Below are 15,080 nucleotides of genomic sequence, written 5' to 3'. Positions count from 1 at the left end.
GTCCTTGCCCAATCCTCAGTGTTCAACGATGTCCTGCAAGGAAAGGCACCAAAAGTCACGTATGAGGTCAATGGACGTATGTACGACGGGCCATACTACCTAGCTGATGGCATTTACCCAAGGTGGTCAACATTTGTCAAAACAATGCCACGTCCGCGCAGTGCAAAGGAAAAACACTTTGCAAGATGTCAAGAAGGGTGCAGGAAGGATGTGGAACGTTGTTTCGGTATCCTCCAAGCTCGCTGGGCGATCATCAGGGGTGCTGCCAGATTGTTTGATGTAGAGTCGCTTCGATCCATCATGATGACGTGCATCATTCTTCACAACATGATTGTGGAAGATGAGTACGATTATGAAGCCGTTGATAAATATGAGCCAAACACGATGAACAATTCAAGAACACGTATATATTGTGCTCATGACGCCACCGATGAGCCCGTGCAACATGAGCCATTAGAAAGGGATGGACGTTACAATGAAAGGATCATCCAACGATATACTGCACTTCAAAGGTCATATATGCACAATGCCCGCCAACTTGACTTGATAGAGCACCAGTGGGAATTGAGGGGTGCTGACGATACTTAAGTTCATTAGTGTTTGTTTTTATTTGGTGTGTTTATTTTATTTTATGTGGTATGTTTTTTTAGTTCATTTAGTGAGTTGAAATGTAATTTTATTTTATTTGGTGTTTGTTTTTATTTGGTGTGTTTATTTTATTTTATGTGGTGTGCTTTTTTAGTTCATTTAGTGAGTTGAAATGTAATTTTATTTTATTTGGTGTTTGTTTTTATTTGGTGTGTTTTTTTGGTGTGTTGATGTTATTTTATTTGGTGTGTTTAAATGTGTTTTGAATAAAGTACTAAGTTCAATAAATTGGAAACAACATAAAGTACTCTATTCAATGAATAAGAAATTACAACCCGAATAAGAAATTACAACCCGAATTGATTGGAAAATTATGGGTTCGTGAATGGATGATAACCATCACCTAACCAATTTGTGGTGCTAGGATGATCTTCTCTTGTCGTGCTAGGATAATCTTCTCTTGTGGTGCTAGGACCATCTCCTCTTGCTCTCGCTTCTCTTGCACGCCTCCTTCGCACCACGTCCGCTTTCTCTGACTTCCAAAAATATTTAGAGTCTGGAGACTTCCCTTCTAAAGGCTCATTCATAATGTCACGATCTCGTTCAGCCATTCTTTCTTCTCTTCTATGTTCCCTTTCTTGCCGAAGTAGTTCTCTTTCTCTCTCATCAGCTTCAAATTTTCTCTCAAAAGCTGCAGCTTTTGCATCCTCTCTAGCCTTATCAGCCTCAAATTTAGCCATTTCCCGGGCCAAATTCAATTCACCTTGGCGGGCAAGATCTTCCATATACTTTGCATAATCATTCTTGGAAGCATTACCTTTTCTCTTTGAAGCCTTCTTACCTTGAGGCCTAATTGGAAAACGAGTCGACCCCGACGCTTGTTCAACGGGGGGCGTTTCAGGCACTTCTTCATAATCATCTTCATCATGATCATGCGAGGCATGCTCAGGTGTAGAGTGTAGAGGGGTGCTGTTCATGAAAACTTCTGGACCGACATGCACAACTCTAAATTTAGGACAATCTTTGACAATATTCCAACATTCAAACCGGGTGAATGTTTTGTTTTTGCTTTTGGTTTTGGCACCATACCAAGCTTGTGCTTGAAGTTCCTACACAAACAAATAATTATAATGAGAATAGGTAACAAATAAATAATTATAATGAAAGTATGTAACAAATAAATAATACAAACAAATAATTATAAATGAAAGTAGCTAACAAATAATTATAATGAAAGTAGGTAACAAATAAATAATACAACCAAATAATTATAATGAAAGTAGGTAACAAATAAATAATACAAACAAATAATTATAATGAAAGTAGCTAACAAATAATTATAATGAAAGTAGGTAACAAATAATACAAACAAATAAATATAATGAAAGTAGCTAACAAATAATTATAATGAAAGAAGATAACAAATAAATAATACAAACAAATAAATATAATGAAAGTAGCTAACAAATAAATAATATATTGTTACCTGATCCGTTAAATTTTCCCCACTTCGAAGATTACCACTAGCTTGTGCCAAGGCGTCTCTCCACGTACTAAACGATTGACTAAGTAATTTCCAACGACTGGACATCGATTCTTTAGTTCTTTGCCCACCCATTTTCTCAAGATAATTGGTATGAATAAGACTCCACATTTCTCGCAACTGCATCTCATTACCCGTAATCGAATCATGAGTAACTTGAACCCAACTAGTACACAACGCAACATCTTCAAGAAGCGTCCAATTCGTACCTGGTTGAGTAGTCATTTTGTTGGAAAAAAATTGGATTGAAACTTTGAAAGAAAGATAGGAATGTGGTTGAAAGTAGTTGAGAAAATATGAAATTGTGGTGTAGGGTAGAAGATAATAAGAAGGTATTTATAGAAAAGTAAAATCATAATTTTTTATAATTTTTCATAATTTTTTTCGGATTTTTAAGAATTTTTTTACATTTTTTTTTAATTTTTATTCACCTAATTAATCTCTGCCGTTGGATTTAAAAAAAATTAAATTCCAACACTCAAGATTGTGCCACGTGTCACAACAGTAACATTTTAGATTTTTAAACAGTTTTTTCTTTTTTTTATATAATTTACAAAGCCTAATAACGTGAACCGTTGATCTTAGATCAAACGGATGAAATTAAATGAGATTTTTAAATGTTTTTTACCGTTGGAAATCCAACGGTCCATAAAACATGACCGTTTCAATCGAACAGATGGCTTCCCCAACGGTTACTTTTCAAAACTGAAATCGCGGGCCCCAGCCCTGTTTTTTTGTCGGACGACTCGCGCCCACGCACGCGTGAAACGCACGCGCCTGACGCAGCCCTCGGGCTCTCGGGCTGGCAATCCTCGACGGGCCTGCTCCTCGGGCCTCGCCTGTTGCTCGGGCTTCCATACGCTGGAGCTCATCCCCCCAGCAATTTCCTACTATTTGATCCACAGCCCCCGAGCAACCTCTCCCGCTGGAGGTGCTCTTAGTATAGATAATATCGTTTGTTCAAATAAAAAGAATTCAAACAGACATCTTTATATTTGACAGTGATGCATCAGAAAAAAGCTAAAATATAGGTGTTATTGTTTAAATAGTGTGATCTTAGTTTACTCTAATTATACTAGTCCGACTACGGAACGGACATCGTGCACAGAATTTCTGCTAATTCTATAGCCATTGGCCTCGTGTTTCTACAAAAAATTCAATCATAATAGCTGCACGATTAACTTCAAAATTCAAATATTTCCTTCTCCTTTCTAATATTTTTTATCCAATTGATTCGTTTCGGTTCCAACAATCATAAATCTCTGCAGTGTACATCGATCACGCATAGTTAACTGAAATTCACCAATTGGGACCAAAACCACTGGAAGGAAGGAAAAGACTGAAGCAGCAGCCATTGACGTTTCCGGAAATCAAGTACTTCAACCCAGAAAATGGCTTCCAAAACACAATAGGTTTAATGCGGACAGCGAAAAATAATAAACAACACAAGTCAAAAAATTTCTCGCCCTTGTCAACGTTCTCCCAAGTTATTTGACAAGCAGTTCTTCCCCGCACGGGATGATCTACCAGTTATTTGACAAGCAGTTCCTCCCAACAATCGATGAGGAGAGAAATAATGTACAATTTCTATAACTCCTGAAAGAAAAAATAAACAACAAACTCACACACATAAGAAACTGGCATAAACTAAAATGTCAAAAGGTTCTTTGAATCATAGCATAACCTAAAACGTAAGTGAAGAACGTCGGTAAAGATATGTAGCGCAGATAGAGTACCATGTGGCATCAAATCATTCTATGAAACATAAAATAACTTATAACTAACCTCAATCCAGAGAAATTTCTGCATTGAAGTGGTAAAAATTAAGCACTTGCAGCCAATGAGGAAGATTTGTAGCACGCTCTCTTTGCTGCACGCACAATATCTTCGACCTGTAAAAACAGTTAACCAAGATGTTATTGGCATACCAACCTATAGCCGAGTTAATGGGAAGAAGCCAGCAACTGAATAACTTTTACTGGCCAACTACAAGCACTTACTGACCAAACAATAAAAATCTGAAGGGAAACTCACCTGAGGAACAGCCAATCGCTCCAAATTGGCTGCATAAGGCATGGGAACATCAGCCCCAGAAATTCTCTCAACCGGTGCATCAAGATAACCAAAGCTATCCTCAACAACAGATGCGCTGTTAAGAAGTAAACAATGTTAGCATAAGTGGTGTCTGAAAACCACTCAGCAGGGAACATTTAAGAGTAAAGAGAAAGACCAGATTTCAGCGCCGACACCATGCTGAGGAAACCCTTCTTCAACCGTCACCAGTCTGTTGGTTTTCCTGACTGAATCATTGATGGTTTTCCTATCGAGAGGACGAATTGACCTCAAATTTATGACCTACAACATCACAAATGGTCAAACCATCTCTATTACTAAAGTACTAACAAGATTGTGCTGTTACACAAATTTACCTCAGCACTGATTCCTTCCTTAGCGAGTATCTCAGCAGCCTGAATACCAAATAACAGAATAAATCCACTATTATAATGAAGGGAGAGAGATTCTGACTGAAATCCAAAGACTATAAACAACAATTTTGCAAAAGTGGCTAGAGAAAATACACTTTATAAGATCCTTCTTAGGCCAGTGTTTTTTTTTCTTGGTCCGTGCCAAAGAAAATGTAAAATAAAAGGAAAGTGCGGGACAAAATAAGATCCCCATTATTCAGAAATTAATGGCAATAGTATTTCAAAATATGAGAAATAGGCAGGCAAAAATCTAATGCAATACAACAACAACAACAACAAAGCCTTTTCCCACTAAGTGGGGTCGGCTATAAAAATCTAATGCAATGATGACCAAAATTAACCAACATACCCAACAACTTGACCAATACAAAAACAAAGTTTTCACAGTTAACTCAAACAATCCAGTGACCCAGGACAATTGCACATTGATAAAGTTGCTCCTACTTAGGTTAGAAAACAAGTGTTCTCTTTGGAAGCCCAAGCATGAGATCATAGGGCCAAACCTAAAGCTAAAGCCTTTTGGGTCTAGAGAAAAGGTATGGATGGTTGCGCAGAGTCAAAATCAAGGTTTATTGAGAGTATAATCAAGTGTTTAGTTAATTGGGTCTTAGGACAATGCACTGCATTTAAAATTTGAGTGGTTCTTTGTACACCCAATTTTTATCTTTGGACACCCCATCTTCTTCTCTTTTCTTCCAAATTCTTCTCCTCTTCCCCGTTTGTCTAGAGATTACAGCAACCACAGCCTGCTTTGTTCTCTAAATATCCTATTTCTTCAAATTTCTATCATTATAAGCCCACCATACGTATACCCTTATCACCCACCCCTACTCTGACCCGCATCACATAGTCACAGCAGCAGATAAGCCTTTATTCTCAAAGCCATGATCAAGTTTCCATGCAAGTCCCATTTCAATTTTTTTCCATCAGGCTATCAAGTACCAATGAGCATGCATTTGTCATATGTCAATCCATCCTGGCAGCAGGGGGAGGTATAGTAAACAAACCTGTAGAGAATAGCCAACCATTTTCGAAAAAGCTGTAATAGTGACATCCTTTCCTTCTCTCTCAATCTGTGTTTTATTATATAATAAGTAGAAGGCAATCATCAATGATAGATAACATAAAAGTTGGAAATCTGGTTGGAATTAACAATCATTTTCCTATAGAATTCCATTAGCTGATGATCACCTTAGCTTTTCCAATTGGGAGGCAAAAACTGGAATCAAGAACTTCAGCTGAAACAGGAAATGACTCACCATATCTGAAACAGAAAATTACATCAAGACCATAACGTTTTACTTGATAACAAACATAAGCATCACAATATCCTTGCAGTGGATTACTTACAACAACTCATTTTCAAGGAAAACAACAGGATCAGGGTCCCTAATGGCAGCTTTTAAGAGTCCACGAGCATCTTCAGATGAATAAGGAGTCAAAACTTTCAACCCAGGGCAGGCTGCATACCATGCTGCATAACACTAGACCAACAAGCATATCATAAAATTGTCAAAATTCATTCACTACTCACATAGAAATGAAGGCTACATATGCTGTGGATGTGGGTAAATGGTAGATCAGGAATAAACAAAAGGTAATATATGAAAGATTGCAATGTAACAAAGTAGTAAAGAGACTTAAAAGAAAGGGTGTGGGGAACAATACTTGAGAATGCTGGGCACCAACCCCAGCAGCCGCACCATTTGGTCCTCTGAAAACAATGGGCACATTTATTTGGCCAGCAGACATATAATTTGATTTTGCAGCGGAATTGATGATGTGGTCAATTGCCTGCAATAAACACCAGAACATAATCCTTTAATGAAAAATAAATTGGACCAACTGATCTAGAAGGATGATAAGAATCTTTCAGTTAGCATTTGGATGGCAATAGCTTCAGAGATTCGGAAAGAATATTCAGTGTCAACCATCAACTATTAGTTATAACATTAAAACTCTGGTATAAAAGTCATAACAGAAAAAAAAATAATAATAAAATAAAAAAAAATCCTCCAAACCTGCATTGAGAAGTTAAAGGTCATGAACTCTATAACAGGTCTCAAACCATAGTAAGCAGCACCAACTCCAATCCCAGTAAACCCAGCCTGCAAAAAAATTTCCAAATAAATAAGGTCAGCCAGCCACTATCAACTACTATCACTAATGTATATAAACGAATTGGCCCACATAGCCTCAAATTTAGGAGACGAGGAGATAAAAGGGAAGAACATTTATGATGTTACTGAAACACGGAAGTAAACAAAAGAGAAGTAGCACGGCACGTCAAGTAATAGGACTAACCTCTGTGATTGGGGTATCAAGAACCCTGTCAGGACCATACTTGTCCAGAAGTCCTTTCGTTATCTATATACAATGGAGAACAAAGGGCAACTGTTAAAGACATCAATGTTCACATGGGTTCTTGATAAAATGAAAAAAATGAAGTTTCAGCAAATAATTCTAACCTTGTAAGCACCTTGATATTCCCCAACCTGCATAACAGAAAGAGCAACGATCAATGTTACGAAAATAAATTCAGTTGGTTACTCAAATCACAAAAAATACAACCTACCCATGCATCCTCACCTCTTCACCCATCAAAAACACTTTTGGGTCCGCGGACATTTCCTCATCGAGCGCAGAGTTCAGAGCATCCCTCACTGTCATCTGTGTGCATAATTTCATTGTCAAAAAATATTATGTGCCTCTGGAATTCACAATATTCCACTGAGAACAGATACGGATATGAAAATAGCATGATTGCAACAAACATGTAGAGAAAACCAATCCCCAAAAACTGGGAGTCTAATAATACAAACAATACGAACAAGTGGAAATCCAGAACCAACATTACCTCTTTCGCAGAAGATGCGAAACCCCTCAATGCCGAAGCGGCGGGGCGGATCCTCTGCCCCAAAATCTGAATCATCACAAATATTAGCCAATAACTCACATAAAAAATAAATTAATCAATTGTTTTACAAAACTAAAATCGTAAATTGCAGAAGTATTAGGGTGTACCATAGCTGACGAGCTTCCAGCTCCCACTTTCTGCCTTAAAATCCCCAACATCTTCGTTTCTTTCCCAAAAAATCACACTGAACGCCAATTTCAGTGAAAGCACTGAGAAAGATGAGGAGGAAGAACAAACGATTTACTGGAAATATGGAAATAAAAATAATCAGATCAAAATTCATACGGAAACAAATCGTAGGGATTTGAGAGGTGAGCGAACCTGTTTGGCGGATTGGAGCGGGGATCGGATCGGCGACGCGATGTGTAAAAAATGAGCGTTGAGGGAGCAGCGGAGCAGCAGCAGCAGCAACCACTTTCTTTCAATTACCTAATATTCTCTATTTTTTTACTTTTTATTTCTCTGATTTTTATTTTTTTATTGTTCGGGAATTCAACCAAGTACTGCGGGTTTTAATATTGTGAGGGAGGGATAGTGCAATTTATTTCATTTTCCTTGCTGGCACCAAAATTAATTTTAAAAAGGTAGGTAAAGGCGTAATTGTGTAGGAATGTAGGGTCATATACGGAAGATAATTCAGGGTTGGCGGGCAGTTTTGGAACCCGACGCTTGGAGGCGCGGACAGCCGTGAAAAGCACATGAACGCTTTCAAATGATTTGTTATGTCGAGGCAGAACGTTTACTTGTCATATTAATTAATAAGTTAATTCAGTTGAATATTGGTTATACGTATTAATTGTCACATTGGATGATACATAAATGTTATTCAAAAGTAATTTTCTTAGTATCATTTTTTTTGTATAAATGAAATAAATAACAATCAAATTAATCGAACGATGTTACTTATACTACATGTCTTCACGACTTTGCTTATCACCTTTCCAATACATTTGAATTTATACACGAGATTTGTTTGTATTAAACATGTAATTAGCAATATAATTAATAAAAATGATTTAAATTATGGTAGCAGTCAAATAAATACAACGCACATAACTATTAGCATAGCGAAACTCCTTTTACTTAATTAGAGGTGTTATCAGTCTCATACTGGTTTTAAAAGATTGTTTGAAGAATATACTACTTTTATTTTAAAAAAAGAGACAAATTAAATTGCAATGTAGGGTCGGTTGAGCTCATTTGCTAAAGGAAAATGAAGGTAGGTAGCGCGTGGATTCAACTACCAGAGGAAGCAAAGTGTTTGGTAATAAAAAAATAATGAATCAAAAGGGTTTTTTTTTTTCTTTCCTTTTTCTTGTTTTGAAAAACAAGGCTAAAAACAATAGTTCAATCAAACCTATTCAATAATAAATTTAGATCAGGACATATTAAATCGATTTTTACGAATAAAATTAATTGAACAATAAGGAGGAGTATCAGAATTAAAATTACCTAAATCTAAATTAAGACTACAGGTAGCTAAATTGTCCATCATAAAATTCTTTTATCATCAAACATATCGAATTTCACATTGCCAACAACTTAAAAGCAATTATCGACATGCCAAAACAAGAGGACCTAAAGAATTTTTTGTGGAGTGAATCGATTGGGAATTCAACGTCACCTAACTGTTGTTTGTTTGGCTCTAACCATTAGTACGGTGCAATAGAAGTCCAAATTTGACTTGCAAAAGTGGGGCCCTTTGTATTTCTCAACCAAGGGCTTGAAAGGAAAGGAATGTCATTTTCATGTGTATTAATATTTATAGTGACAAATTGGCCCTTTTGCTAAGATGAGGAAGTCAATTTTGTGTTCCTCAAAATCGATACGCTATTTGCATTTTATCACAACGTTTAGGTCTAAAAACTAAATAAAAACAATTTATGTCTTAAAATCATTTCAATTAATCGATCAACTTACACCACAAATATCCATTGCAGAAGGACAATAATAACTCTTGAAGAAATGAATACTAAACTTCAAATTTGGACTAAATGTGTTTTTCATTTTGATACATCATATCCACTAGATCACGACGTTAAAGCAAAACATTAACGAATATAGGTTTAGGAACCGCACAATATCTCTTCTTGCACATACCGACCCATGCCACAAGAATGGCTCTCAAAGATGTCACAACCAATTTCCAAGCTTGAATCTAGCATGAGTACGGTGATTTGTGTATGAATTTGCAAAACCTATTGAAAACCGTGAGTGTTAATCCACATTTTTTGTAAAAAAAAAATGCACATTTTTTATTTTCTCGAAATATTTTCCCTAAGCATTAAGAAAATCTTTAAAATGTATTTCGAAGCGGATTTGCGATTTATTGACCAACAAGTGTATATTTAATAGAATATTTAAGCCCAAAAGTAATGAAATAAGTGAAAAATATAGAGATGTTAAAAAGTATATTTAGTGTATATTTTTTAATATTTTTTTTAATTATAGATGTTAAAATCACCTGTAGGTGATGTTTCAATAAAAAATTAGTAAAATTTTGTTTTGTTAAATAGTGTGTCACCTTCTTCTAGTTGACAAATAGAGTTCTATTAATATGTAGTTCAAATTTAGATAAAATAAAAATTAACATAAAAAAAGGTCCAAATCTTTATAAATTTAGGTTTTAAATCGTTGATAACAAGTGTTAAATACGAATTATAATAAATTTTGCATGGAAAAATATATTTTGAAGAACATGAATACAATAGTCTTTTGTAGTGGTAAGAGAAATAAAAGAATAATTAATAAAAACGATTCAAATTCTTGAGGGTTCTAAGGAACAAGGTTATGACAATGGTTCTAATATGAAAGGGAAAAATAAAGGTGTACAAAGCAGAGTACTTAACATAAATCCTATAGCATTCTACACTCCATGTGGATGTCATAGCCTTAATCTTGCACTTTGTGATATGGACAACTATTGCCCTAAAGCTATGTCTTGTTTTGGAGTAGTACAACACATATATACATTGTTCTCATCCTCTACAAAGCGATGAAAAGTTTCTACAAATCATGTGCAAGAATGTCACACCCTGAAACCATTGTCACAAACTTGTTGGGAAAGTCATATTGAAAGTGTTAAACCCATAAGAGAAAGCACTCAACAAATAAGAGATGCTTTAATTCACTTGGCAAATACTAGTGAAGATCCTAAGTCAATGAGTGACGTCGAGTCCCTAGCAATTCATGAGTTGGAGAATTTTGAATTCTTGTTAGGTATGGTTATATGGCATGAATTATTGTTTGTTATTAATATTGTTAGCAAAGCTCTTCAAAAAGAAGACATGCATATTGATGTTGCTATTGATTAGTTAAAAAGACTTATAACCCTTCTTGATCATTATAGAGAACATGGATTTGATGAGGCAATGAATTAAGCTAAGAAAATAGCAAGTGAGATGGGGATTGAACCTAGTTTTCATGAGAAACGCATCATTCGAAAAAAGAAATTGTTTGATGAGAGTGCTAGTGAAGCGGTAAAACAATCAGCTATTGAAACTTCTAAAGTTGATTACTTCCTTTATATAATTGATCAAGCTCGTACTTTACTTGATATCAGTTTTGAACAATTTCAGAAAAATGAAGAAACGTTTGGGCTTTTGTTTAACTTGAAGAAGTTAAAAGCTGCGGAGAATGATAGCTTGATGAGTTTTTTTTTTTATCAATCTTGAAGAATTTTTGAAACATGGTAAGCATTTTAATATTGATGGAAAAACTTATTTCTAGAGCTAAGAATCTTGAGAGAGACTTTACCGAATGACAGTCGGGCAATGGAAGTGTTGGACTATTTGAGACAAATGGATGGTTGTTTCTCGAATGCATGGGTTGCTTATAGAATTTTGTTAAGCATACCAGTTACAGTTGCGTTTGCTGAAAGAAGTTTTTCAAATTTAAAGTTGATCAAATCTTATCTTCAATCAACTATGTCACAAGAACGGTTGAACGAGTTAGCTATTTTATCAATTGAAAAATTAGATTATGTAAACTTAATTAGTACATTTGCGTCTAAAAACGTGAGACGTGTAATATTTAAGTAATGTTTGTATTTCTTCTTTTGATATTAATTTCTAAAGGTATTTGATGTTGAAATATATATTTTGTGTATTTAGCGAATTTCTTTTTTTTTTACGTATCAATGTACAAAGAGTCATGGGTTAGAAAACTTTATGGCATTATCTTGAAGGCTTGCCTAGGGCCCCCAAATTCTTAGGGCCGACTTTGCATCTTGTGTGCTTTTGTTTGCCTCGTTTTGCATGTATGGTGTCCGCATCGTTTTGCATGCTAGAAACCTGCCCATTTTTTCAGTTCTCGAAGCCCGCGTCGTTTTAGCGTGCACCGAGCCAGTCTTGTTTTCTGTGCCCACCACGATTTATGTGCCTTATACGGCCTCGTTTTTCATACGCAAAGCTCGTGCTCATTTTGTGTGCTGGAAGCACGCCCTGTTTTATGTGAGCCGAGCCCACCCTGTTTTTCGTGTCATGGTTCACCTCGTTCTACACAAGCTGAGTCGACATCAATTTGTGTGCGGCGAGCCCGCCTGACACCCATGTTTTTTTGACAAAAATTCAAAATTTTTATTATTTCAAAATATTTTTCCTAAGCATTAAGTTAAACTTTTAAAGGAATTTGGAAGCAGTTTTATGGTTTATTGAGCAACAAATGTAATATTTAAGTAGGAAACTAAAAAAATAAGTGAAAAATATAGTAGTGAGGCCCATAACATTGTCAAATGGGGTTCTACACTCAAGGATCTCAACGAAAAGTCTCACCTCAATTTTTAAAACTTCACAGTAAAGCGAAGGTTAAAATAAAAAATTGAACCGTGATTTTTGTACGAATTTGCAAAATCGACTAAAAACCATGAGTGTTAATTCACGTTTATTGTAAAAACTACAAATTTTTTTATTTTCTCTAAATATTTTCCGTAAGCATTAAGAAAATCTTTGTAATGTTTTTGAAAGTGGATTTAAGATTTATTGACCAACAAGTGTATATTTAGTAGAATATTTAAACCCAAAAGTAATGAAATAAGTGACAAATATAGAGATGTTAAAATGTACATTTAGTGTATATTTTCTAAATTAGATATGTTAAAATCATATGTAGGTGAGGTTTCAACAAAAAATAGCAAAATTTTGTTTTGTTATTACATGCACAGAGCATGCCTCGTCTTGTGTGTCTTGGTTCGTCTCGTTCTGTATGTGTGGTGTCTACATCGTTTTGCGTGCTGAAAGCCCGCCCTTTTTTTTAGTCCATGGAGCCCGTGTCATTTTTGCATGCATAGAACCAGCCTTGTTTTCCTTGCGCACCTCGATTTATACGCCTTATCCTACCTCATTTTTCGTGCACGAAGCTCGCGCTCGTTTTGTGTGCCAAAAGGCCGCCCCGTTTTCTGTGAGTCGAGCTCGTGTTATTATTCGTGCCATGATTCGCCACGTTTTGCGCAAGATGAGTTCGAATCGTTTTGCATGCAGTGAGGCCGCCTAACACCCATGTTTTTGGACAAAAATTCAATTTTTTTATTTTCACAAAATATTTTTCCTAATCGCTAAGTTAAACTTTTTAAGGAATTTGGAGGCATTTTTACTGTTTATTGAGAAACAAATGTATATTTAGTGGAATATTTAAACCGAAAACTAAAAAAATAAGTGAAAAATATAGTAGTGAGGCCCATAACATTGTCCAATAGGGTTCTACACTCAAGGATCTCAACGGAAAGTCTCACCTTAATTTTTAAAATTTCACAGGGAGGCAAAGGTGAAAATAAAACGATTAAATCGTGATTTTTATACAAATTTGCAAAACCGACTGAAAACCGTGAGTGTTAATTCACGTTTTTTGTAAAAAATGTACATTTTTTTATTTTCTTGAAATATTTTCCGAGAGGATTAAGGAAATCTTTATAATGTTTTTGGAAGTGGATTTATGATTTAATGACCGACATGTGTATATTTAGTATAATATTTAAGCCCAACAGTAATGTAATAAGTGAAAAATATAGAGATGTTAAAATGTATATTTTTTTATTTAAAAAAAAAATTAGAGATGTTAAAATCACCTGTAAATGAGGCTTCAACAAAAAAACTAAATTGTTTTTGTTTTTTTAAAAAATCTTTCACCATATTTTGGTTGACAAAAAAAGTTCTATTAATATATAGTTCATATTTAGATAAAAGAAAAATTAACAAAAAGAAAAAAGGTCCAAATCTCTATAAATTTAGGTTTTAAATAGTTGATAACAAAAGTTTAAATACAAATTATAATAGTTTTTGGCAGAAAAATATATTTTGAAGAACATCAATACGATAATTTGTTGTAGTGGTAAGAGAAATAAAAGAAAAATTAATAAAAATGATTCAAATTCTTGAGGGTGCCAGAAAGTTTGATACTCTAAGAATTTGAACCATTTTTGTTAATTTTTCTTACTACTATAACAAAATTATTGTATTCATGTTCTTCAAAATATATTTTTTGTGCGTGGAGCCCGACTTGTTTTCTGAGCACCTGGGAGTTCGCCTTGTTCTGCGTGCGCATAGCTCGCCTCATCTTGTGTGCTTAGGTTCGCCTCGTTATGCATGTGAGATGTTAGCATTGTTTTGTGTGCCAGAAGCCTGCCACTGTTTTGCATCCACGGAGCCCACATCGTTTTGGCGTGCATGGATACATTCTCGTTTTCTATGCCAAAAGTAATAAAATAAGTGAAAAATAAAGAGATGTTAAAATTTATATTTAGTGCATATTTTTTATTTTTTTAATTAGAGATGTTAAAATCACTTGTAGGTGAGGCTTAAACTAAAAATAGCAAAATTTTGTTTTGTTAAATAGTCTTTCATCCTCTTTTGATTGACAAAGAAGGTTATATTAATATGTACATCCTAACTTAACAACGTTGACACACCCTCATTGGAGTGGGTTGTAGTTCACCCTATAGATTATCTTAACTCTGCCCTTGATTGTTGTCACATCCCGGCCCTGGCCCCCACCACATCCGAGCTCGATTTCACCTATTAATATGTACATCCTAACTTAACAACGTTGACACACCCTCATTGGAGTGGGTTGTAGTTCACCCTATAGATTATCTTAACTCCGCCCTTGATTGTTGTCACATCCCGGCCCTGGCCCCCATCACATCCGGGCTCGATTTCACCGTAGTACGATATTGTCCGCTTGGGTCCCGACCACGCCTTCATGATTTTGTTTATGGGAACTCACACTGGAACCTCCCAGTGGGTTACCCATCATGGAATTGCTCTCGCGTGAACTCGCTTAACTTCAGAGTTTCGATAGAACATAAAGCCAATGAGCTCCCAAAAGACCTCGTGCTAGGTAAAGATGGGAATATACATATAAAGCTTATAGGATCCACTCCCCTGAGCGATGTGGGATATTACAATAGAACTTCACAGTGTGTCACCCTATCATGAGATTGCTCTCGCGCGAACTCGCTTAACTTCATAGTTCCGATGGAACCTGAAGCTAGTGAGCTCCCAAAATGCCTCACGTGAGTTCCCAGAAACCAAACTGTGAGGGCATGGTCGAG

General features: G+C 35.6%; 2 protein-coding genes and 1 pseudogene across 3 annotated transcripts; 1 reads left to right on the top strand and 2 right to left on the bottom strand.

Annotated features, from left to right (window-relative positions):
- Nucleotides 1-876: 876 nt before the first annotated feature.
- On the bottom strand, nucleotides 877-2,440 carry LOC139190289 (uncharacterized). The gene is made up of 2 exons (XM_070810283.1): nucleotides 2,075-2,440; nucleotides 877-1,697 (listed from the first exon to the last, which is right to left on the bottom strand). Exons 1-2 carry the CDS (start codon nucleotides 2,354-2,356, stop codon nucleotides 960-962), a joined length of 1,020 nt encoding a protein of 339 aa, XP_070666384.1. The 5' UTR covers nucleotides 2,357-2,440; the 3' UTR covers nucleotides 877-959.
- An 873-nt stretch (nucleotides 2,441-3,313) lies between these two features.
- Nucleotides 3,314-8,195, bottom strand: LOC103452189 (pyruvate dehydrogenase E1 component subunit beta-1, mitochondrial). 2 transcript variants are annotated; one of them, XM_008391703.4, is made up of 16 exons: nucleotides 7,856-8,195; nucleotides 7,642-7,777; nucleotides 7,475-7,540; nucleotides 7,207-7,287; nucleotides 7,086-7,112; nucleotides 6,922-6,984; nucleotides 6,639-6,725; nucleotides 6,286-6,411; nucleotides 5,968-6,101; nucleotides 5,809-5,881; nucleotides 5,625-5,690; nucleotides 4,561-4,599; nucleotides 4,362-4,486; nucleotides 4,166-4,280; nucleotides 3,917-4,023; nucleotides 3,314-3,727 (listed from the first exon to the last, which is right to left on the bottom strand). In XM_008391703.4, the coding sequence occupies exons 2-15, from the start codon at nucleotides 7,690-7,692 to the stop codon at nucleotides 3,955-3,957; spliced, it is 1,122 nt and encodes a 373-aa protein (XP_008389925.3). In that variant the 5' UTR covers nucleotides 7,693-7,777; nucleotides 7,856-8,195; the 3' UTR covers nucleotides 3,314-3,727; nucleotides 3,917-3,954. The 2 variants fall into 2 exon arrangements, with proteins under 2 accessions (XP_008389925.3, XP_008389926.3); XM_008391704.4 differs by having other exon boundaries at nucleotides 7,642-7,743; nucleotides 7,856-8,047.
- Nucleotides 8,196-10,935: 2,740 nt separating this feature from the next.
- LOC139190777 (uncharacterized) lies at nucleotides 10,936-11,574 on the top strand (annotated as a pseudogene).
- The last annotated feature ends 3,506 nt before the right edge of the window (nucleotides 11,575-15,080 follow it).

This window comes from Malus domestica, chromosome 13 (genome assembly GCF_042453785.1).
Source record: "Malus domestica chromosome 13, GDT2T_hap1".
NCBI lineage: Eukaryota > Viridiplantae > Streptophyta > Magnoliopsida > Rosales > Rosaceae > Malus > Malus domestica.
This window is presented reverse-complemented; position numbering and strand designations above follow the sequence as displayed.